Source organism: Colletotrichum destructivum, chromosome 2 (genome assembly GCF_034447905.1).
Source record: "Colletotrichum destructivum chromosome 2, complete sequence".
In the NCBI taxonomy this organism is placed as follows: domain Eukaryota; kingdom Fungi; phylum Ascomycota; class Sordariomycetes; order Glomerellales; family Glomerellaceae; genus Colletotrichum; species Colletotrichum destructivum.
Window position 1 is genome coordinate 4,866,262 of NC_085897.1, and position 21,145 is coordinate 4,887,406.

The 21,145-nt window shown below is 55.1% G+C and overlaps 5 protein-coding genes across 5 annotated transcripts; 3 read left to right on the plus strand and 2 right to left on the minus strand.

The window, feature by feature from the left end:
* The first annotated feature begins 1,035 nt into the window (after nucleotides 1–1,035).
* On the plus strand, nucleotides 1,036–3,141 carry CDEST_03686 (Putative alpha/beta hydrolase-3). Its single transcript, XM_062919845.1, has one exon. It carries the CDS (start codon nucleotides 1,613–1,615, stop codon nucleotides 2,783–2,785), a length of 1,173 nt encoding a protein of 390 aa, XP_062775896.1. The 5' UTR covers nucleotides 1,036–1,612; the 3' UTR covers nucleotides 2,786–3,141.
* A 1,932-nt stretch (nucleotides 3,142–5,073) lies between these two features.
* CDEST_03687 (Putative quinoprotein alcohol dehydrogenase-like superfamily) lies at nucleotides 5,074–6,822 on the minus strand (the record flags this gene model as incomplete). Its single annotated transcript, XM_062919846.1, has 3 exons — nucleotides 5,074–6,059; nucleotides 6,125–6,190; nucleotides 6,255–6,822. 3 exons carry the CDS (start codon nucleotides 6,820–6,822, stop codon nucleotides 5,074–5,076), a joined length of 1,620 nt encoding a protein of 539 aa, XP_062775897.1.
* A 523-nt stretch (nucleotides 6,823–7,345) lies between these two features.
* CDEST_03688 (Putative AAA+ ATPase domain, ABC transporter type 1, transmembrane domain-containing protein) lies at nucleotides 7,346–12,021 on the minus strand (the record flags this gene model as incomplete). The annotated part of the gene is made up of 5 exons (XM_062919847.1): nucleotides 7,346–8,604; nucleotides 8,693–10,321; nucleotides 10,412–10,556; nucleotides 10,607–11,758; nucleotides 11,824–12,021. The coding sequence occupies 5 exons, from the start codon at nucleotides 12,019–12,021 to the stop codon at nucleotides 7,346–7,348; spliced, it is 4,383 nt and encodes a 1,460-aa protein (XP_062775898.1).
* A 2,725-nt stretch (nucleotides 12,022–14,746) lies between these two features.
* CDEST_03689 (Putative prolyl 4-hydroxylase, alpha subunit) lies at nucleotides 14,747–15,814 on the plus strand (the record flags this gene model as incomplete). The annotated part of the gene is made up of 2 exons (XM_062919848.1): nucleotides 14,747–14,988; nucleotides 15,223–15,814. 2 exons carry the CDS (start codon nucleotides 14,747–14,749, stop codon nucleotides 15,812–15,814), a joined length of 834 nt encoding a protein of 277 aa, XP_062775899.1.
* A 406-nt stretch (nucleotides 15,815–16,220) lies between these two features.
* Nucleotides 16,221–17,348, plus strand: CDEST_03690 (Putative S-adenosyl-L-methionine-dependent methyltransferase superfamily; the record flags this gene model as incomplete). The annotated part of the gene is made up of 1 exon (XM_062919849.1): nucleotides 16,221–17,348. The coding sequence occupies exon 1, from the start codon at nucleotides 16,302–16,304 to the stop codon at nucleotides 17,346–17,348; it is 1,047 nt and encodes a 348-aa protein (XP_062775900.1). The 5' UTR covers nucleotides 16,221–16,301.
* Nucleotides 17,349–21,145: the final 3,797 nt, after the last annotated feature.

Genomic DNA, 21,145 nt, shown 5'->3' on the forward strand with positions numbered 1-21,145 from the left:
GCTGAGGAGACCACATGCTGCAGGTGGTGATGGGATGGATGGTGTAAGACCCGTGGAACCCAACCCAAGGGCATCGATCGCATCGCAAGGCATCGGGTTTGGTGCGGGCGGTCCTAGGCCGGCCGTGGGTCTTTCCTACGCCCTCCTTCCTAGACGGTCCTTCCCTCCTAGTCAATCATCACTGCCTTCCCAATTTTTTTTTAAAGAACTTTACATTCGTCTGGAGGTTGGAGCTTCAATCCTCGTCAAAGTTTCCGTCGTGTTTCCTTAGGGAAAGGGCTGCAGCTGCTGCGTGGTGTCAAAGAGACGTCATTGGCTGTGGGGCAGGAAGCACGTACCTCGCACACGCGTATACGTACCTACGTCTGTTCATCGGGATTGGTGAATGCGAGACCCGCAAGGTCACGGACCTGGGCCAGCAGGGTTGTCGGCCGTGTCGTGGACGCTTTGCTCCGGGGATCGCCCTGAACGCAGGTCCACCACTCGATGAGGTTATACGGTGGTAAGCATGTGGCATTCTAGCATCATCTGGAAACTGCCTAGGAACGACGTACACGTATTTGCATGGCGTGGTACCGATATACTGTAGCTACGAATGAGAAGAAGGACTAGAAAGTGGGATACAGTGTTTTGGTGTGTCTTAGCTCCGATCACATCCCGGAAGACGCGGCCCCACTGCGGCCTCGACCTACGGAAAGCGCGAAAATGACGTCAATTGCTCGGCACCCAGGCTTTTTGCCCACCTGCCTCCCTCCCTCACTAGCCACACCACACCACACACACCACGCCCACCATCTCAGTTTACCGTGTTACAGGTGGCATTTGTCCTTGGCTGATGATGCTTCCGCCGCCCCTTTCCCCTGTCGCATGGCTACTGTAAGTATAGAGTAGCGGTAACGTCGACATTGACAGGCTTTTCACTCCTACAGATAAGCCTGCGGGAAACACCTGCGTTCAGTACCATCACAACTGACATCGTGGTTACCTCATCATCGCAACCAAACCTTGATTGAGCCACAGCAGGAACTTTTTTTTCTCTTGTGTTCAACTGCCGCCACATCAACTAGAGTACACGCGCCACATACCTGACCAACAACTACCTGTACTGCAACGGCATTGCCGGGCTGAACCCAACGTCAACGTCAACGACGTCGACACCTGACTTGACGATCCTCCTCCTTCTTTTCTTCTTCTCCATCCATCCACCATCCGCCCGGAGTCCTTAGCTTGCCGACGGTGGGCGTATTCTCCGCCGTACCATACCTTCCCTTGTCCTGCTGCCTTCCACTTCCTCCCCCTCCGTCCATCCATCTCCTCTCTGTCCTCCTCTTGATTTGTCATATTTTCTCCTCCGTTCATCTTCGCCATCCCGTCCCCTCCGACCTCTTATCAATCGACTCTTATTCCGATCTATCCGAGTTACCACAGAGACCTTAGCACTACTGCCTGGTAGCTTTCGACCTAGACTCACCTAGTTGGACTGGATCGCTGAGACATGTCCTTTTGATTGTCCGATTGTCCGTCCGGATTACCCACTTCCTCTAGCTTAAGCCCAATCTCCTGCACGCGCTCCGCGCATTCCGCATCCCGTATCCCGCGTCCCGCATCCCCAATGCTGCAAAGCAAACTCGCCCGCACCGTGTCCAACATATCGAATGCTTCGAGGACTAGTAAGAGCAGCAAGAAGGACAGCAAGGTCGCCAGCAAGGCCAGTAGCATCGCCGGCAGCGTGACCGGCAGCCTACCCGGCACTCCCGACGATGAGTATGACAACCCCCTCGAGGGCGTCTCCCGCTGGCGTCTGACCGCCAACGCTGTCGCCCTCCGCTCGGGGGCCGCTTTTGCCTTTGGGCTGCAGAACCTTTCCGCTCCCGTCCCACCGGCTGCGAATAGAGTCATCTGGCTCGACTCGACCCTGTCGTCGGAATGGGCCGGCAAGGAGAAGATAAAAGTCGACGTCTGGCTCCCGCCCACCACCACCACCACTAGGCCCACCGGCAAGGTCCCTGCAGTCATCAACTTTCACGGCGGAGGTTTCGTCCTCGGCCAGGGAACCGACGATGCGCGCTGGGCTGCCGCCGTAGCAACCGCCTTAAACGCTGTCGTCTTCTCCGTCAACTACCGCCTGGCTCCCGGCTACCCCTTCCCCACCCCGGTTGAGGACTCTGCCGATGCCATCCTTCAGATCGTCGCCCGTGCGCACGAGTTCCGCGTCGACACCCAACAAGTCCTGCTCTCGGGCTTTTCGGCTGGAGGCACACTAGCCCTCGCCAGCTGGAACATTCTTCAGGACCCTGGCAGGTGGGGTTACAAGTTTAAATTCCCCGTCCCCGAAGTCTCCGGCATCGTTCTCTTCTACCCACTCTTGGATTGGACCATGACAAGGCCGCAGAAGCGGCAGACATGTGGCAGGCCTGACATGACCCTCCCTAAAGGTATGACCGACCTCTTTGATGCGTCCTACGTCTACCCTCCCAGACCGAGGTCGGAACGCGGTGATCCCCGCCTCTCACCGGGTCTCATGACAGACGACATGTTGGATCGTCTGCCGCCCATCCACCTGTGCATGTGCGAGTTCGACATGCTGCTTTTGGAAGGCCAGAGTTTCGCCCAAAGGGCGACATCCCGAGGCCGCCGGGTCACCACGCGCCTTGTCAAGGCTGAAAAGCATGCCTGGGATAAGCCACCGCCGTTCACACCTAAAGAGTCTGTCATGGTCGAATACAATGAGGCCATCGCGTCAATTAAAGAATGGCTCGAGAACCCGAGCCCCATGGTTGGTTAGAAGCCGATACGCAGCAATGCGCAGAGTTCATCGTCTGACACCCTGGCGCCTGCATAAGCCTCCCGGTGGAGATAACCCTTGCGCAGTAACATCAATAACTGGTCAAGTGGGTGGACGAAGCTTCGGCTCAGGGTTCTGGACCGAATAGGGTTTCTTTGGGGTCCAGTCCTGAAGCTTTCTTGAAGTTGTGGGCTGTACATTTGGTTGTGGGCTGCATACATCGTCCTTAGCCTCAATACCATCGTACATAAGCGGGGGAAGGATGTCAGCCGGATGCCGTCTTTCGCCAGACTACGGCAGGGCACGCGGCGAATCGAACCCCCTCCCTTTGACTTCTGGGTCTTGTTTTATTATCCAGCGGAATATATGTTGGTTTAAAGATCCGGTGGACATTCGTCCACACAATCAATCTGTTCCTCATCAGACGGCGTCAGCCGACGAAGCGGCGCAACGCCATGTCTGATGTCCCTTTTGTTTCTGTAATAACCCCCCTGCCCCCCCTCACCTCTCTGCCTGACACATGCAATGGCCACGATCCCAAACTCTCAACATTGGCGCTTTCTGGTATTGCGGGGTCGGCAAAACTCTCCAGACAAGTTCTCGAATAAGACAACCAATAAGGAGAAACACGGATGGGGAATGGAAATGTACACTACTTACAATACTCGTACATCGGCCCAATTGACTCGCGGCCCTGCTGGGCCAAATCCGTGGAAAAACCGCCGCAGCGCCGCAGTAAGAGATGGCATGACGTTGCCAGATAGCCTCAAAGCCACTGCGCCAAGAGATTTTGGGGAGAGGGGAGGTTAGCTGTTCCTAGGGAGCCAGGACCGGGAGTTGGGGTTGTTTTTGATCTATTTATTATTTGCCCTGTTTTACGTTGGGTCTAGCGGCAAGCGCCGCGCGACGATGTGACGCTCAAAGTTGATCTACAAATCACAACGAGGCGGTCTCAGAGGGTCGTTGCTGTCTCTTGCGAGTATTTTGTGGCTTTGCGGTCTTCTTGTGCTGGCGTTTCGATAGTTGCGTCGGACGCGTTTTTGCCGTTTTGGTTCGCACCTTGGGGACTTTTTTTCCTGGCGGGGTTGCCAAGAGTTAAGCCACGAAAGTATGCGCGTTTGAATAAATGAGTAGGCCTCGCTGTGCTGAGAAAGCGCTGAACGGCCTCCTCCCGCCAGTATTTTCGATGACCACGATGTCGATGACGGCGTTTTTGGGGGCTGTCTTGTCTGTTTCTGCAACGGCAGCCGAGCTCTTCTGCAGATCCATCTCGGAGGTGAGGTGTTGCCTCATGAAATGTAGAGACTTCGGATAGGAAACCTACAGAAAGTCTACGCTTGGACAGGGTTTCTATTCTTTTGTTGATGTTGAGGTACGCAACGACACTGAAGTTCATCGTGAGCGCCATGTACAAGTCTTGCAGCCTGGCTTCTTGGTAAGACATTCAGCGGTTTGAAGCGGCTCCGACATACCATGCGCCGTTCTCCACTGGGATCATTCATGAATGTGGACAGAAATAACAGCCAAGGCCAAGGAACAGCTTGCAAATATACTCCTACGATATTGGTCTAGAGTCAGATGACTGTTGCAGCTCAAGCGCAGAACCAGCTTGGCCCCCGTGGAAAGCTTCTTCTAACAGATCATCAACATTCTGAGTTGGGCTTTGCCCGCTTGGCCATTGTCCAAAGGCCACAAGCAAGGACCATATGACAGGCCGAGTGCTAGTACCTGCGACGGCAGCTTATGTGATGCCAGCCCGAGCCTTCAACGTCTTACAGACATCAAAGGCGGTGGATATCAGGACCATGGCTAGCAGAGGCGAGCAATGAGGAATGAGGGTGCCACGATACTCACTTTGGTTGATGTGCCGAGGTGAGGCCAGATTCTCTCCTGGCTTCATGGCAGTTCTTCCACGCACCCTGTGCCAATATCTCATCCAAACTTTGCAGTGTATTAGAGAAGGATATGGGCTATTAGGAGGAGGCGGTGTCTGGACTACTGCTTTACGCTTACGTATTTTGCATTCTACATCGTGTAGCATTGGCTCATTACCGTAAGAGTCCGAGTCAGCTGGGAGATCCATACAAGCGGCAATATTTCCATCCACAACGTCATGAAAGAAAATATCAGCCGCTTTGAACTTCACTGTTTCCAAGTGTGAAGAACAAATATGGTGTCTCGAAGGTGGTGGGAACAATAATCTTAGTGAGCAAGATGAAGTACGAACAAGCCTTATTCCCAAAAATGAGTATGTACTGACCCTGCCAGACTCACGGTCAAATGGCGAATCATAGCTCCTCCGTCGCGACATGCTCTTCTGAGCTTAACGGATCACGAAATAAGCCCGGTGAGCCCCAAGGGTTTCGTGAGATCGCCTCGGATGATGTATGTACGAGGATGCGGTCCTTGGCATCGACAGCCTGCGCTGAGATGAGAACTTCCCCGCGGAACCGAGATACATCAAGCGTGAGGTGCGTCTCAAAGCCAGTACGCCCGGCTTCTCCGAGCACCAGCCTCCCCTCTCCTAGGCTCGGGCTGCGGTCCGGCGATGGCTCGGCGTAAAACCTCCACGTTACGACCTCGGTGTCCCCATTCCACGAGACGTATGCCTCGACTTTACCCCTGGCGTCTCCTTCCACGACCACAAGTGCGGGATCCTCGCTCGGGGATCCTGTCCAGTTGGACCTGAAGCCCCGGTAATTCTGTACCAAGCTTCCCCCTGGGCCCGAGTCGAGATACGCGTGAAAAAGCACTCTCCCGTCCTCGCCAAACTCGGTGATGGCGCCTGCTTGACCCCAGTTCACAAACACGTTCCCGTTCGGGAGGACCTGCGCGTTCCCCTGTGACTGCGCGGACAGCCCGTCAGGGGCGGGATATGTGCGGAGCGCCTTGGCCGTGTTGTCGGAATGATTGAGCTGCACTATTCGAGCCCTGGATACGGAGCTAATCTGCTTCTCGGGCGAGGCTGCTGCGTTGTCGAAGAGTGAGAGGACGTCGGTTGTGCCGTCAGGGGAACGACTGAGGAGGCGGGCGTCATGCTGATACGCGAAGTGCGCTTCAGGTTCCATGTCGAAGGTCGAGTTCGCACCTCCTAACGTCCAGATCACCTCGCCGCTGGTGCCGTTGACCTTGTAAATGGCACTGGTGGCGCGGGCCGATATGATATAGTTGCCTTGGCTGTCCTTGTCCACGCTGTTGATGTGGAAGTAGTCCCATGCACTGGACGAATCCAGACCCGTGGTTGATGGCAGCTCTGCTAGTGGAAACGCGCTGTCTGTGGGCAAAGTCAGCCATTTTGTCCAGTTCAACCGAGTATGGAGGGTCTGCTATCCGACTGACTTCCGGGATCGACATGATCGAGGCTCTCCCACTGGAACACCACTTCCCCAGTCTCGATATTTAGCTCTGGTCATCGTAAGCGCTACTTGCCAACCGCCAAGGGGGGGGGGGGAGTCGGGACATAACAAACCTTGGAAGCCGGTTGATAAAATCCAGTCCTGTCCCTTGGCGCCTCCCCAGGGAGAAAGCCCAACGGGCCTCGTGCTCCCAATCTCGACCAGCGCGAAGTCGTCATCGACGATGCGGAACTCGTGGGCCGAGCCGAGCCTGTTGGATCGCCCGCGGACCAGCTTCACGGGTTCGTACTTGCTGTTCAAGATGACATGGTGCCCGTACGAGCGACCTTCAGTTTCGCCACGCTGGCCCTGGAAGGCGTGAAGTACCTGCCGCCCATCCCACGTGTCGACGCCGAAGTTGGCGACCCCTCCGGCAAAGTAGCCCAGCCCGGACCAGACCAGGTCCCCGTTGTCCCGGAAGATGTAGGCGGCGGGCTGTACGGGATTCCGCGCGTCCGGACCAGCTCCGGGGTACGGCGCAACGAACAGGAGGCCTTGTTCCACCTGTTCCCTTGCCGCCGATGTTGTGATGTTGAGCCGGGGCGGTGCGAGATCCGGTCGTGAGCGATACTGCCAGTCTGCCGCGGTGAATGCGGGGAGAACGGCGAGCGATGCCAGCCAGCACGAGGTCGAGAGCTTCATCATGTGATCAATACAAGATCTCTGTGGCCACTCCTCAAAGGATTAGCTCGACCATTGCGGTCCTGGGTCGAGTTTTATATCATTGTTGAGCTGTGATATCCGTAACAGCATAGAGCTCACCATATCCCGCCAGACTTGCGTGATCGGATCTCGACGGGTCTTCGGGCGAGATCCGCAACTTCCGATGGCCGGAGGTTTCTAGCTGGTAAGGTGGAAGGCAAAAAGAAAAACAGCCGCTCGAGAGATAAAAACCAAACCCGCTGTATTGTCTATGTTGGGGTGAGTTCTGCCTATCAATCTTGGCTCGTTCCGGTGCTCGACACACCTTTAGCAGTCGTAGAACAACAAGACCGCTGCTCCTATCTATAGCGTAACTACCAGCAGTAGTTAAATAACAGTTTTATACTTAGGTCTCTATATACACCTAGCGTAACGTTAGTAGTTATCACAGTACAGTAAAAGACTACAGTCCTAAACTCAAACCAGAACCAGCCACACGAGACTTCTACATCTAACCGCTCCTCTAACTCGTCCCAAGATCCCAAAGCCTCTTGAACTCGCTATTTCGCTTCAGGAGAGCGCGAGGACTATCCCATTCCAGGAGCCGACCACCGCCCATGACAGCAACACGATCGAAGTCGACGACGGCACCGAGGCGATGCGCAACGGCAATGACGGTGCAGCTGGCAAATTGCTCGCGCATAACGTCTCTGATGAGCCGCTCGGAACGCTCGTCGACGTTACTGCTCGCCTCGTCGATCAGGATGATCCGCTTGCCTGCCAGCATGGCCCGAGCGATGCATAGGAGCTGGCGCTGGCCCTGCGAAAGCCGATCGGCGTCGAGCGGGCTGTCTAGACCGCCCAGGCGATCTACGATATCGTCCATCTTGAGCCGGCGCAGGACTTGGAGGATCTTGTCGTCGTCGTCGTCGTCGTCGGTATGCTGCTGCTGGTGCTGCTGTCGGCGAAGGACGACAAGGTTGTCGCGGAGGCTTGTATGCTTCAGGAAGAAAGGGTGCTGCGGCACAACGGCCACTGCAGCGCGCACAGCCTGCCGTGGCAGCGTCATGATGTCGACGCCGTCGATGGTGATGCGCGAGCCGGGACCGACGTCAAGGAGGCGCAGGATGCAGCCCAGGAGCGAGCTCTTGCCGCTCCCGCTGCGGCCACAGATGCCGACCTTGGCACCAGCGGGGATGTCGAGGCTCACGCCGCGCAAGACGGGCTCGCCGCCGCCGCCGCCGCCACGGAGCGTATTGTACGAGGCCACCAGATGCTCGATGGTGACGCGGCCGTGCGCCGGCCAGTTCTCGGGCACGGCATCCGTCTCGGCGGGTCGGTTCTCCGACTCGGTGTCGGTGCAGAACATCTTGACGCGAGCGACGGCGCCGAACGACGTCTCGAGCTGCGTCCAGTCCTGGATGACGTGGGCCAGCGACTGGCCAAACGACATGACCTTGACGAGAGCCAAGGCTACGTACTGCGCCGACAGCTGCGCCCGCAGGTTCACGACCAGGACCATCATGACGGTCACGAGGACGGCGGTCATGAGGTCGAGCACGAGGCCCAGCCAGCGCTGGATGCAGAAGAGCAGGTAAAAGGGTCGTTGCGAGGCGTCGAGAAGGTCCAGGTACTGCTCGATGAAGCGCGGCCCCCACGCGAACGCGCGCACCGTTGACAGGCCCTGGAGGAGGTCGAGAAACTGCGTGAAGAGGGGAGATTTGGCCTCGAGATCAAACAGTCGGATCTGCCGAGACGTCCGCACGTAGAACTTTTGCAGCACTGTTGGTCCATAGTCAGTACTATGATTTTTTTCAGTATCCCTATCAAGGGGCATGGGGGGGGGGGGGGGGGAGCTGTCAAAACTCACACCAGCAGAAAGCGACGAAGGGCACAAGTGCGGCTGCAAAATACCCAGAAAAGATACACATCAGTATGACCGACATGATGATGAGGGCAAAGTTGACGCAGAAGTCCACAAGGGCAAAAGGCAGCTCGGTGTCGATGACCGCCATGTCCTGGCTGAAGCGATTCGTGGTGACTCCAACGTCGGTACGTGAGAAGAAGGCCACAGGGGCTTCCATGACGGAACGTAGAAGCCGAGCGTGGAGAACCTCGGAGCTCAAAGGGACCATGACAATCAGAAAGAAATAGGCGGCCCCTGCGATGCCCAAGACGGCGAGACTGGTGAGCAATCCGAAGAGCCCGAGGTAGTAGTCATCAGTGGCTTGGCCGGATTCTTCCGCAGTGTCCGTCCAGAAGCTGAGTACGAGTGCCGTCATCTGATGCCCTCCCGCGTACATAATGATAAGGACGGCGAACAGTATGGTGTACCACACAGGAACGGAGCCAAAGTAATATGCGTATGTGGCAAACTCGCCAAGGATTCGACCGGGCGACCCAGACTCGTCGCTGTTCCGGCCAGTATCTTGTTCGGATCGGCCCTTGGGAACATTCTCGTGGCGATGCTGTACCGGTGCTTCAGCCGCGTCCCGCGCGCCAATCGCGCCGTTCTGCTCGACTGCCAGCCCATGCAGATAATCCGTATCGGATTGAAGTTGGGCGAATGAGCCTTGGTGCACGATGTGGCCGCTCCCATCCAGAGCGACTACATGATCGGCATAGGCGAGCCTATGGATGGCATTCGTGACACAGACCAAAGTTATGCTCATCTGCCGGAAGAGGCCCGTCTCGGCAAACAGGTTCTGGAAGACGTGCTCCTCGGTCGCCGCGTCCTGCCCTGCGAAGACATCGTCCAGCAAAACCGTCTTTTCCCTCGAGTAGACGGCTCGGGCCAAGGCGAGCCGTTGCTTTTGGCCGCCGCTCAACGAAAAGCCCGCGCTGCCCGCCCTTGTCGCGTCTCCGTTAGGAAGCTCGCCGATATCCTGCTCCAGCCCGCACGCGTAGACGACTTTGCCGTACCACTCCGCGTCGTAGCTGACACTGCCCAGGATATTCTGGCGTATCGTCAGGTTCTGGATCCAGGGCTCCTGGCCAACAAACGCAATGTTGCCGGGATCGGCATGGGTGGAACCCGCTCGGAGCGGGACTTCTCCTAGAATAGCTCGCATGAGGGTACTCTTGCCCGAGCCCACGGGTCCGACGACGAAGGTGAAGCAAGACCTGCGGATGTTGACGGTGATGCCGTTGAGGCTGTCCGGCTTTCCGGGAGCCCAGCCAAAACTGGCTCCTGATATCGCCACAAGCGTGTCTTCTTTCTCATCGTCTTGGTTTGGATGACGATGCCGCCCGGTCAAGGGCAGTCTGTAGTCGGTATAGCTTTCTGACAACAAGTAGTTTTGAATACGAGAGAAGCACGCGAGGGCGGCACTGATGAATGGGATGGTACGAAATACGACAACCAAGGGGTTCGACAAGAGGTATATCAGCGAGAGGGAAGCGTAAGCATACTCCGTGTTCAAGGGCTGACCAGTGTTCTTGGAAACAATCACAAAGGTTGCAAAGGTCGCCAAAGGGGCGATGGCCGCCGTGTTCATTGCTGCTCGGCCATAAAAGTCAGCAGCAGCGTCTTGAAGACACGTTGACAGCGCGGCACAGCAAAGGGGCCATTACTCAGGCAATTACCTACCAATGGAAGTCTGTATGGTCAACAGTCTGCGATACTGCTTGGACAAGTCAAGCTCTGTGTTGCGGAGGTTCTGGATCGTGTTCGCGACAATATCTGACAAGCCAAGCATTTTGGCTTCCTGCAGCGAACCGATCAGTACTGTAGCCTGTCATCGAAAATGGGGGATCATCAGGCGTTTTCCCGTTGGATACTAACCTTTATGGATGCGAGGACGTAAGCCGTTACATCGACCCGCGTTTGAATGCCCATCATCCATCTCTTCTTGGCCATGCCGATGAACTGGGCGAGCCATAACATGCCGGCAGTGGCAATGATTGCTACAACGACCGGGGCTAGAGCGGCAAGGCCAAGCTGCCTGTACAGGAGAAAGATGGCGACTGCAGACTCTATTGGCGAGGCCCAAAGCTCGTGCAAGGTTGCGGCGCTTTGACAGATACTCTCGGTGTCCGTGGACATGAGCGACACCGGCACGGACTCGTCGAGAGCTGTGCTGCTAAGATCCAACGTCTTGGTGTAGATCAAACTGCAGAGACTGCCGCGAATCGAAGTGACGAATCGATATGTCATCTGGTAATAGAAGCCGTTGGATATTGCTTGACCAAGAAAGACCAGCAGCCATGCGCCCGTCAGTCCCCACCCAATTGCATCCGACTGCGACGGATCGGCCGTCCAGGAAGTCGTCTTGGTGATGAGAAAGGGCAGCGTGTATTTGAAAGCTGCCAATGCAAGCCGGGGAGCTACACCAGCCAGGAAAATATACTTGGTAGCCCACAGCGTAGAGAAGGCCAAGGCATGGCGGTTAGACTGGTTTGATGAAGCAAACGAGTTTCGTGCTTTGTGTAGCAATGTTCGTGCCGATAGGCTGTCGTGAATCGGGAGCAGATCATCATCGTCAAGGGGGCGGGCGAACCCAGTTCGCATCAACGAGTTCAGCCACCAGAAGACACTCCGGGCCAGTATGCCGCTGGTTACCTCTGGGGAGAGATTCTGGTACTGGGACAGGAGTATCGGTCTCTTTCCCCAAGCTTCCGAAGTCAAGACAAAGACTTTGATGGCGACAGTGGAGGTGAAGAGGCTCGAAATGGTGGGCTCATGGTCGGCAAGCCACAGGGTTCTGGCGACGACGCAGTCGAAGAGCAAAGTAAACAGTAAATAAACGTTGATGATGGTCGATGGGCGCACCGAGCGCGCGTGCTCGGCGTGAGACAGGAACAAGAGCAAAAGTCCATCGACGAAGGAGAGCGCGGCGGCCGACGTCCGTAGCTGAAAGGAAGGCCACTTCTCTGCATTCAAAGCCCAGTACAGCAAGACTGCAAGTTGTAGAGCCGTGTAGACGCCGATCAATCCCTTGGGCCAGTCAGTAGTGGTCCCAGAAAAAGGCGATGGGTTCGGGCCCGGAGGTTATCACGTACCACTTTGAAGATTGGCCGGTGGCTTTTGGCGACCTTGCGAGGCTGTCTCGCGAGCCAGAAGAGACGCTGTAGGGCCACAACCAGAAAGAGGGCCGAAGGGGCGATGCAGAGGACGGCGTCCTCAAAGGCTGGCGTGAAGTCAAAAGCGCCCGTGCCAGCAACGACGGCAAACCGAGCTTCAGGCGGCATTTCCGACATGGCAGCAGTTAAGATAACCACGTGCCCATCCCTTTGGAGCTTTGACAAAACACGTTAGGGTTTGTAATACCGACCCTGAATGACTGTTAGCGTGTGCCTTTGCGTCTGTTCGTATATAATGCCATCTAGCCATTCAGGGACTGACAATCTTATTTATGTGCAAGATTGTCTTTTCTGCAGCTGCGATGTAGGAAACTAGAGACTTGCAGCTTACACAGGTAGAATCTAGGGCTACTGGGGAAGTAGAAGTGTTCGAACCGTTCAGGGAGGGCATTGTACATACAGATGGTAGGAGGGGGAGGTAGTTAGTTGTAGTTTTTGAACGGGACATGCCGGGCTGGGTTGCGTGATGTGAAGCAAATCTGGTGCAATGCTACGCGATACAGGCTTACGTTTGCATAGTCCCCTGCCCCTTTAGCCCTGTGTTTTAAGGGGCAATGTCATCTTGCCCACACTTCCCCATAACCTGCCGCCATTTCCTATGAAAATGATTTTCCTACTAATAGATACTTTAAACTTTCATATAAGATAGATCTTAAAAGGATTAACTACAATTTATAATTTATTTCCTACGGTAGTGGTTGGCACCGAGGATGGCCTTTCGGCTGGGGGAGAAAGCAAGAGTCATTATCGGCAACAGTCTCTATATTGTTGCTGTCTGAGCGAAAAGAAGGAAGCTATTCACAAGGGCTGGTGGCAGCAGGTGGCGGAGATCTGCTGCGGGTCTCACAGGATCTGGGCCTGGAGCTGTTGTTCGGCCCCATGTCCTCCTAATCCATCCGGTCCCCAATATCCATATAGGCTCTATACCGACATACGGAGCTCGAGATGGGCGTGCTGACTACGCCTAACAGTGGCCAGGCTCCTACTCGAACATTAATTAAAGCTCATCCACCCGGATTTTGTAATGGAAACTTACCCTGCAAGGGTCAGACGGACCCGACCTCGGGTTTCTGGCCTCGACATTGGCCACAGGCTTGGGGGGGGGGGGGGGGACGTTAGAACTACGGCATAATAAACGGGTTTAACAAAATGACACCGTTGGGACTAACCTCCTTGTTAGGCACAGCAACCGCCAAGGTAGCGAAAGCAAGAGCGACGAAAGCAATAATCTTCATGCTAGGCTATTTCTGCGCGTTGGATCTTTCTGATAGTATGGTGAGTGTGTAGATATCTCTTTGATGACGGGATAGAAGATGCCAGATTTCCAAAGCCAAGGGGTCAAAAGCCTTGGGTTAAGTACTCGGTCAAACGGTAACCGCTCGAGGTACCGGCAGAGGTCATTGGTCATAAATGACTCTTATTGTAGGTTTTCGGCGAGAGATTTAGAACCGGGCTTCCAGGAATGAGAGGCGGGACCGGCGATATTCGTGTGCACTAGATCCCTGCCGGACCGGCCATTCGGGCTACTGCTTCACCCGACCCGTCTTAGATCTGCGATTTTCCAGCCTATTTTACCAACTGGGAGACTTTCATGTGTGGAGATGCATACGCAAGAATGTTTAACTTTGGGTATACGGTCTTGCGGCCTTGCGGCAATGTTTTATGTCCGCATTGGTGTCATTCGCCGTGCATGACTATCTTGCAACTCTCAGGGCAAGAGAGCCGGCGAGAGAGTTTCCCTATCAAACGCACGATGGCTCCATCCCAGCTGCTGCTCCGTCCTTACTCCGCATTACATGCCACCCCTACGTATACAACTTTTCATATTCTAGTCTGGCATTGGCTGTCAGCTGCTCTACACTGGAAACATTTCGAAGTCAAGGGGTGTGGGTGGATGTGTACAAGGTATGAGGGGTAGTAAACGCCCCTTGTTGTGTCTACCCCCGCATATAACCTTATGAATTGTAGAATCACAACACATCTAGCGAGGAGAAATGTACCAACAGGTCAGCAGGCTGCTAGAAGTACTACAAACATCAACTGAACCTAACCTTGAAGGGGGGGTAAGTGTGGGAGTAGACAGAAGATACCTGGCAGGGAGCTTCTTCGCCGGATACTATTGTCTACGCAGGAATATTTGACTTTGCAGTGCGAGTACAAATCGGGTCAGCCTGTCCGCGACAATCTCGATAAAATTTACTGTTAACTCCGTCTCTTTCTCTCTTGTATAACGTCGCATGGGGATACATGTACCTACAAAATTTGAAACCAGCGCAAGACCTGGGTAGTATAGGCATCTATCTTGTAAAGAAAACCTGCAGCTGGACAAAAGGTTCTCCTTCTGCCCAGCTGTCCTGTCCCAACTTGTGCTCTGATCGGCTTGTAATTGTGATGAGCTTTTGGAAATTCGAAGCAAAAGGCAGTGAGAATCCGGATCTAACGGCAATGTAATCCATGACTATTGCATGTCTTTACGTTGCTTAGGCCGCGATCCGCAGTCGACAAACTTCCAGAACAGTTTCCGACCTTGATTGCCGTCAAACCTAAAGTCGGCAGCAACTATCATGTCGATGCATGACACAGTACGTGCAGGGTAAGTCGATTTTGAGTTCAGAGTCCACCAGACTCCACAGCTATCCTTCTGAGTCAGTGGGTATATCAGAAACCCCCTCCCAGTGAAGTTGTTGGATTACCCGTGGCAGGATGTCATCTGGATCCGTCCAAGTGGAGACAAGTGTTGCTAAGTTTTGAGGCTCTAGGTGCTGCCCAGTTTACCTCGTCGTCTGCGGCCAACACGGGAGACAATCAGCCCCAGCTTCTGAATCCGACTTCCCCGAGCATCATGAACACAGAGCAGGCAAAGAAAGAAAATGATAGGGGACGGACATTGGGTTACGGAAACCTGTCACTGATATGGATTGCGCTCGTGGCCGTTCCTTTGGCAGTCTATCTGGCTTCTGGGCTCTCTCTGTTCGACGTGCCGGGAACCCAACTCACAACCACGATCGTGTCATACGACCCCCTCATCATTTATCTTGAGGACTTTCTGTCCGCAAGCGAAGTCAAATACTTGAAACAAGTAGCGTAAGTGCGCCTTGATATGTTAGTGATCACGATGTAGTCAACCTCCGGGCTGCATGCCGTCTCGGCGACGGCCCTATCTAACGCTACTCTTCTTACACACACACTCTCTCTTTTCCTCTCTCCCCTTCTCTTTCTCCTGCTCTCCTTCTTTCCCTTGCTTTCTACCCCTTCTCTGTCTCTCCCTCACAGATGTCTCCGCCGTATTGTTAAGGTTGCTCACCATTTTCTACACAGACAGGAAAGATATGTCCCTTCCAAAGTTGTGGATGAAAACAATGAGAAATTGGATAAGACATCGTTTACGCGCCGGAGTTCGTCGGCCTTCCTACCCGGAAAGGATGATATCGTCAAGTCCGTGATAGCCCGCGCGGCGCAGTTCCAGGGTTTCGCGCCCACGAACCATTTCGAAAACATCCAAGCTACGAAGTACGTCTCTGGCCAGGAGTACATGCCACACTATGATGTGTTGTCCACCAAGCCGCCGCCACTTGGGAAAGAAAACGGGTCCGAAAACGCGACGGAGAGGCTGTCAACCATGTTTGTGATACTGGAGGACAGCTGTGGGACGCACTGCGGCACGCAGTTCCCCCAAATTGCGATCGACTGGGCTTCGGAGGACCCCAGGTGGTGTGAGTTCGTCGATTGCGCGGAGAAGAGGCTTACATTTCCGCCGAGAGCCGGGAACGCCATATTCTGGAAGAACTTGCGGGAAGACGGGTCGCTGCACGAGGACACTCTCCATGCTGGTCTGCCGCTGCAACATGGCGCCAAGATCGGACTCAACATCTGGATGAGGAATGGGATATATCCACACGTATCTACATAAGAACAAGGCCATCATCATACGACAGCTCGCCCATGCTTGCACGGGAAGTGAGAAGTAAAGCAAAGGCTTTATGTAGCAATCAACGTCAGGGGGGTTATCTTTAAGAGGAGTCTTGTCAATATCACATAAACTAAACAGGGGTGCGCCCATGTGGGGAGTTGTGTCAGAGTCTGTTATTGGTCGTCAACATACGTATGGTAGGCTCAATGTCAGTTATCACATCAACCAACAGCACCTGCACCAACAGCATCTGCACCAACAGCATCTGCACCAACAATGCCAACGATCAATGGGCCGCCAAGGAGAGGGGTTGATCCAAAGAGGAAGCTGTCATGGTGTTTAAAACTACGAGCTCTCTGCAACGTTTTGTCTTCGGAAACTCTTTTCTGGCAACTCGGCTGCTTAGAATCCGACTTCAATCCGTCCTCCCTTGTTCACATCCGACATCACGTCTGAAGCCAACACAAGTCTCACGACGCAACCGACCATGAGTCAACCTCCGGCGCCACCGCCGAACCCAGATGGAGTCTCGGCTGCTCCGGCCTCAATCGAGGTTGACGAGGGGGACGTGGCCGACGATGCCTCCGCGATGGACGACAGGATCTCCTCGTACTCGGCGTCCCTGACCTCGAGCGTCGTGGACTACCCGGAGGAGTACGGCCGCCGGTACCACGCCTACCGGGCCGGCTCCTACCAGTTCCCCAACGACGAGAGGGAGATGGACCGGCTCGACCTCAACCACTCGCTGATAGCCAGGACGATTGGCAAACTCTTCCTGGCCCCTGTCGAACAGGACAAGACCCACCGCATTCTGGATGTCGGCACGGGCACGGGCATTTGGGCGATCGAAGTCGGCGACGAGTTCCCCAACGCCGAGGTCGTCGGGATCGACTTGAGCGCCATCCAGCCGGCCTTCGTGCCGCCAAACGTCAAATTCGAGATCGACGACGCCGAGAGCTCGTGGGTCGGGGATGCCAAGTACGACTTTATCTTTTCGAGATACCTCGCCTTGTCCATCGCCGACTGGCCGAAGCTCGTGCGCAACATCTACACGACCTTGAACGCCAACGGCTGGGCCGAGTTCCAGGACTACAGTCTCCTGTTTGACTCGGACGACGGATCGCTGACGGACAACCACGAGACGATGAAGTGGGAGAAGAAGGGCAACGAGATTGCCGACATGATCGGCCGGGACTTCAACCCGGGCCCCAAGCTGTACAACTGGGTCAAGGAGGCCGGCTTCCGGAACATCGTGCACAAGCACTACAAGATCCCCATCGGGCCCTGGGCCAAGGAACCCCACTACAAGGACATTGGAATGATGAACCTGATACAACTGTTGGACGGCCTCGAGGCCTTCACGCTGAAGCCGTTCTGTTCGGTGCTGGGGTGGACGACCGAGGACGTCCAAGTGCTGCTCGCCCAGGTCCGCAAAGAAATGAAGTCTGGGGTCTTTCACGCTCACCTAAATTACCACGTCGTTTATGGCCAGAAGGTGGAGAGCGAGGAGAAGGAGGAGGAGGAGAAGGCTTGATACCAAATGATCGCTTCAAATGTACATAGCTCAAAACCTGTAGCAAAACCGACGCCGTTAACTACATGATAATTTGCGCCTTGTATCCCTCGCTCAAGAAGTTCAGACTATCCAATGGCTCGTGTTCCATCGCAGCTCAAGTCTTTCGTTTCTCACTAAGTAGTAGTAAGTTATACTGCAGATTTCATAGGTATAACCACCAGTCATCACTGAAGCTGAAGATAGAGCGACCACCAAAGATGAAATACGCAGAATATCCAGCAGTGAAATCACGGAAGATCAACAGCTGGTCACAATTTGTTGCTACATCAGGATCAGATTGGAGAAGATAAATTACTCGGTGGCCAGGCCTCATTCCCTTTGGCCCGAATATAGCAGCTTCTCACATGCCTCTTATCTACTTTCCACTTTGCCTGCACGTCTTCTTCGCTTTTTGGTTGCGGTTCTTCACGGCGTCGCCGTCTTTCGTTCTTCAAATCCGTAGCGGTTGCTCTTTAGGTAGGCGGCTGTGTCGGTGGTTCAGACCTCGTCTCTTGGCCATAACACCCAATACCTCTTCGTTCATGGCTATACACATCTATGCATAACATCAACTAGTTCAAGGCCCCCTTGGCGATCTTGCGTATATTGCCAACGATTCACCACCATAAAGCTGGGCAAGTGCGGCTGCCTGTCTGTCTTATCCGTCTGGTCTATTTAACCCAAGGGCTGTGCTTTCGAGGGGGAGGGCATTGGCGGCAAGCAAGACACGAGCCGGCTATCCTGAGTTGACAGTCAGAATTCCGGGGGACTAGAAAGGAGAAACCGCGCCGTCTTTACAGCCAAGGGTCGACACATGCCCTCGACCGGCCTCGTCCAAGTCTATGTAACCGACCTGTTCATGTCACTTGGTATGTGGATAGGGGGCGGGGGGCGCACCATGAGCTAACACCAAACAATTGACTCCACAGAGGAATATGTCGTCGTGCCGGCAACTGAGGAAGACTCCAATCGTGAAGGTCTCACCTCACGGCATCCATACATGTCTCTCGAAAGGTCATGTTACTCGCGGCAGGTGACACAGCCGCAGCCTCACGGATGATAACAAAATAGAAGCTCAATGATGGCGTAGCTTCGCGTCTTGCAATGGGCCAGGCGAAATCGGGTTGCCCCGTCCCCGGAGGCAGAGAGTAACGCCGCCCGCGAGCCCGCCACCAGGTTTCGTTGTGACACAATGGCCCGTCAAATTCCTTGTGTGGTGACACCTAGCCATGAAGACGACCGTCCACCTGACAGCACCTGACAGGTGCAGCGGCCAACCTCAGTCGGGCGAGAGACAAGCTCTGTAAGATGAGCTTGAGACACGGAGAGCGGTCAATCCAGCGGTGAGGCAAAAGAAGAAAGACCTCACTCGTCGTCTGTGGCCACGACGATTCCAGAGCGTGGCTACATGAGGAATGCGGCACTGAGCTGCAGTTGACCACACAGAACGAAAGAAAGTGAGCGGTGTGGTTGTTCTGCACGCTGTTGCTGCGCGGGAGAATAGAATCCAACCTGTGGCTGAGTTTAAGGAGCAAAGTTAGGATGGACCTTGCATCGACGAACCAAGGACGTGCGGAGACGAGATTGACGGCCATGGCAACATCCCGCGTGGTTTCGGGGCGTGTCACGGAGAGACGAGTGGCCGAGGGATTAGGGAGGGCACGGCACGACTCGCAAAGCAGAAATGGAATCCCGCGCAATGGGTGATGTGGTCAGAGATCTGCTGATCGACGGGCGCCGGTTCATCCTCACCCTCGAAGGATTGTCAAAGCTGGGAGATCGAAACGCTGCTCCTCGGTTATGACGCCGAAAGCCACACAGGCGCCGTCTGACGAAACAAGATGGCGTGGTCGATATGAAGATGGCGTGCAACTCGGTCGCGACCAGACCAGGCATGACACGCAGAGCAGATCATGGGAATGCTCTGACCAAGACTTGATACGCCAAGAAACGGTAGCGGAGACGTATTCGTGAAGTCGCAATGCCGAGCCGGCGGCGGCGGAGAGGCGATAGATGGCTTGTCCCTTGGAGGAGGAGGCGGCTGCGGGATCCGAAGGAGTTTTCGTCATGCTGACTGTGGAGCGTCAACGATTTGCGCTTTGACACGGGGATTTGGGGCGATTGGGATGCTTGCTGTCGAATGGAATGACGGAGGGAGCGTGGGCGACATGGAAGGTCTGTCGGTGTGTTTTAGGTTTTGTCAGTTTAGTGCAAAGAGGGACTCGGGGATCAGAATGGGGGCCGCCGGTGTTGGAGATTGAGTCGCTAGACGGGCCAACTTGCATGGAAGTGGGAATAGGGGCCGAGCCCGCCTTTTCTGGAACGGGGGGGAACTGTTGGTCAGTGGGAGCGAAGATGAGATGTGCAACCCGTGAGCAAATTAGAGGGAGGGCGGCCGTTGGATTGATACTGCAACAGGACAGGCACGAAGGCAAACTGCCGGGAGAGGTGCCACGACAGCAGCCCATCAGGGCGGCGTGTTGCAGCGTAGGGCGTGGGATGTTGAATGAGGCGATTACCTTAGGCAGAGGTTACGACCAGAACCCATCCGAGATCAGTCTGCCGTCAAGCGCACTGGTGGTGCGTGTTGCAGAGTCCCCAAACGAACAATGAATGGCCACTCGTTTTCTTGTCGGCACTTTGGGGGCCAGTAATGTCGGAAGCGCGGATGGATGGATATCTGGAGGTTTCTGGGGAAGACGGCAGATGGGAAATCTCTAGGTTCTTGCTTGGTTCCCGGGGGAGGGGGGCTGCATGGAAGCGCTGTCGGACATAGAACATGAAAACCATCCATCCAGGGCGGCGGTGTTCTGAGGAGGCAAAGCCCCAAGTACATCACCAACAATGAATGTCCCCCATGCCGTCCTGCAATCCTACAAACACCCGCTCCAAGGCTCACAACAGCTTACAGCAATGCAGGCCCGTCCGAGTGCGAACGAGGAGGGACTGGTGGCGTACTCCGAGGCATGGCACGGGCCTCTGTATGCTAGAAAGCTGGTGTCCGTCTGCATCACCTCAGGGGAAACCATGGCCGGCTGCATGGACGCGTGGATGTGCTTCCATGTGGGCGCAAATTAGTGGGCGCATGCGGAGAGAGCGCGCGCGCGGTAGGCTGGCCGTAATGGAGTGACAGATAGAGGCACGGAGGGAAGCCGAAGAACTATTTGAGGGCCGAGAATTGAACAAGGAGCATGCGTCGACGAGACGGACAGCGAGGAGGCCGGACTTGCGACGTTCATAGCTGGAGAACAAGACGGGTTGCTGGACGGGGTACGCCTTGCGCCGCGACCCGGACGCTCGCGGGGAAGAGGGAAGGGAAGGGGAAGGGAAGGGGAAGGGGAAGGGGAAGGGAAGGGGAAGGGGAAGGGGAGGGCTGGCTTCGGGTAAGAGAGCAGGACAGATGACGGGAAGAAGGGTCGCATCTGTTGGTCGTGCAGCAGGCGCGTACCCGTAGGCCGGTGAGCCTCGGGGCATTCTTCTGGAAGCATGGCATGAACATGGCATGACAGTCGGTACTTCCTTCGTATCTTGGGTATTCGGAGCCGCTATCGTCTTCGGAACTGTAGCCGTGATGTACCAGCCAGGCACCGAAGAGGAGAAAAGAGGGCGAGTTGGCAGCCGGACCAACATTGACCAAGCAACCCAAGCACTCAAGCACTCAAGACGGGTCGTTGTTCAGCTTGACTGACAAACATTGACACAGAGAGACAGGGAGAGAGAGTGTGTGATAGAGCCAGATAGTGGCATCGCCCTTTGACACTTTCGCCTTTGCTCAG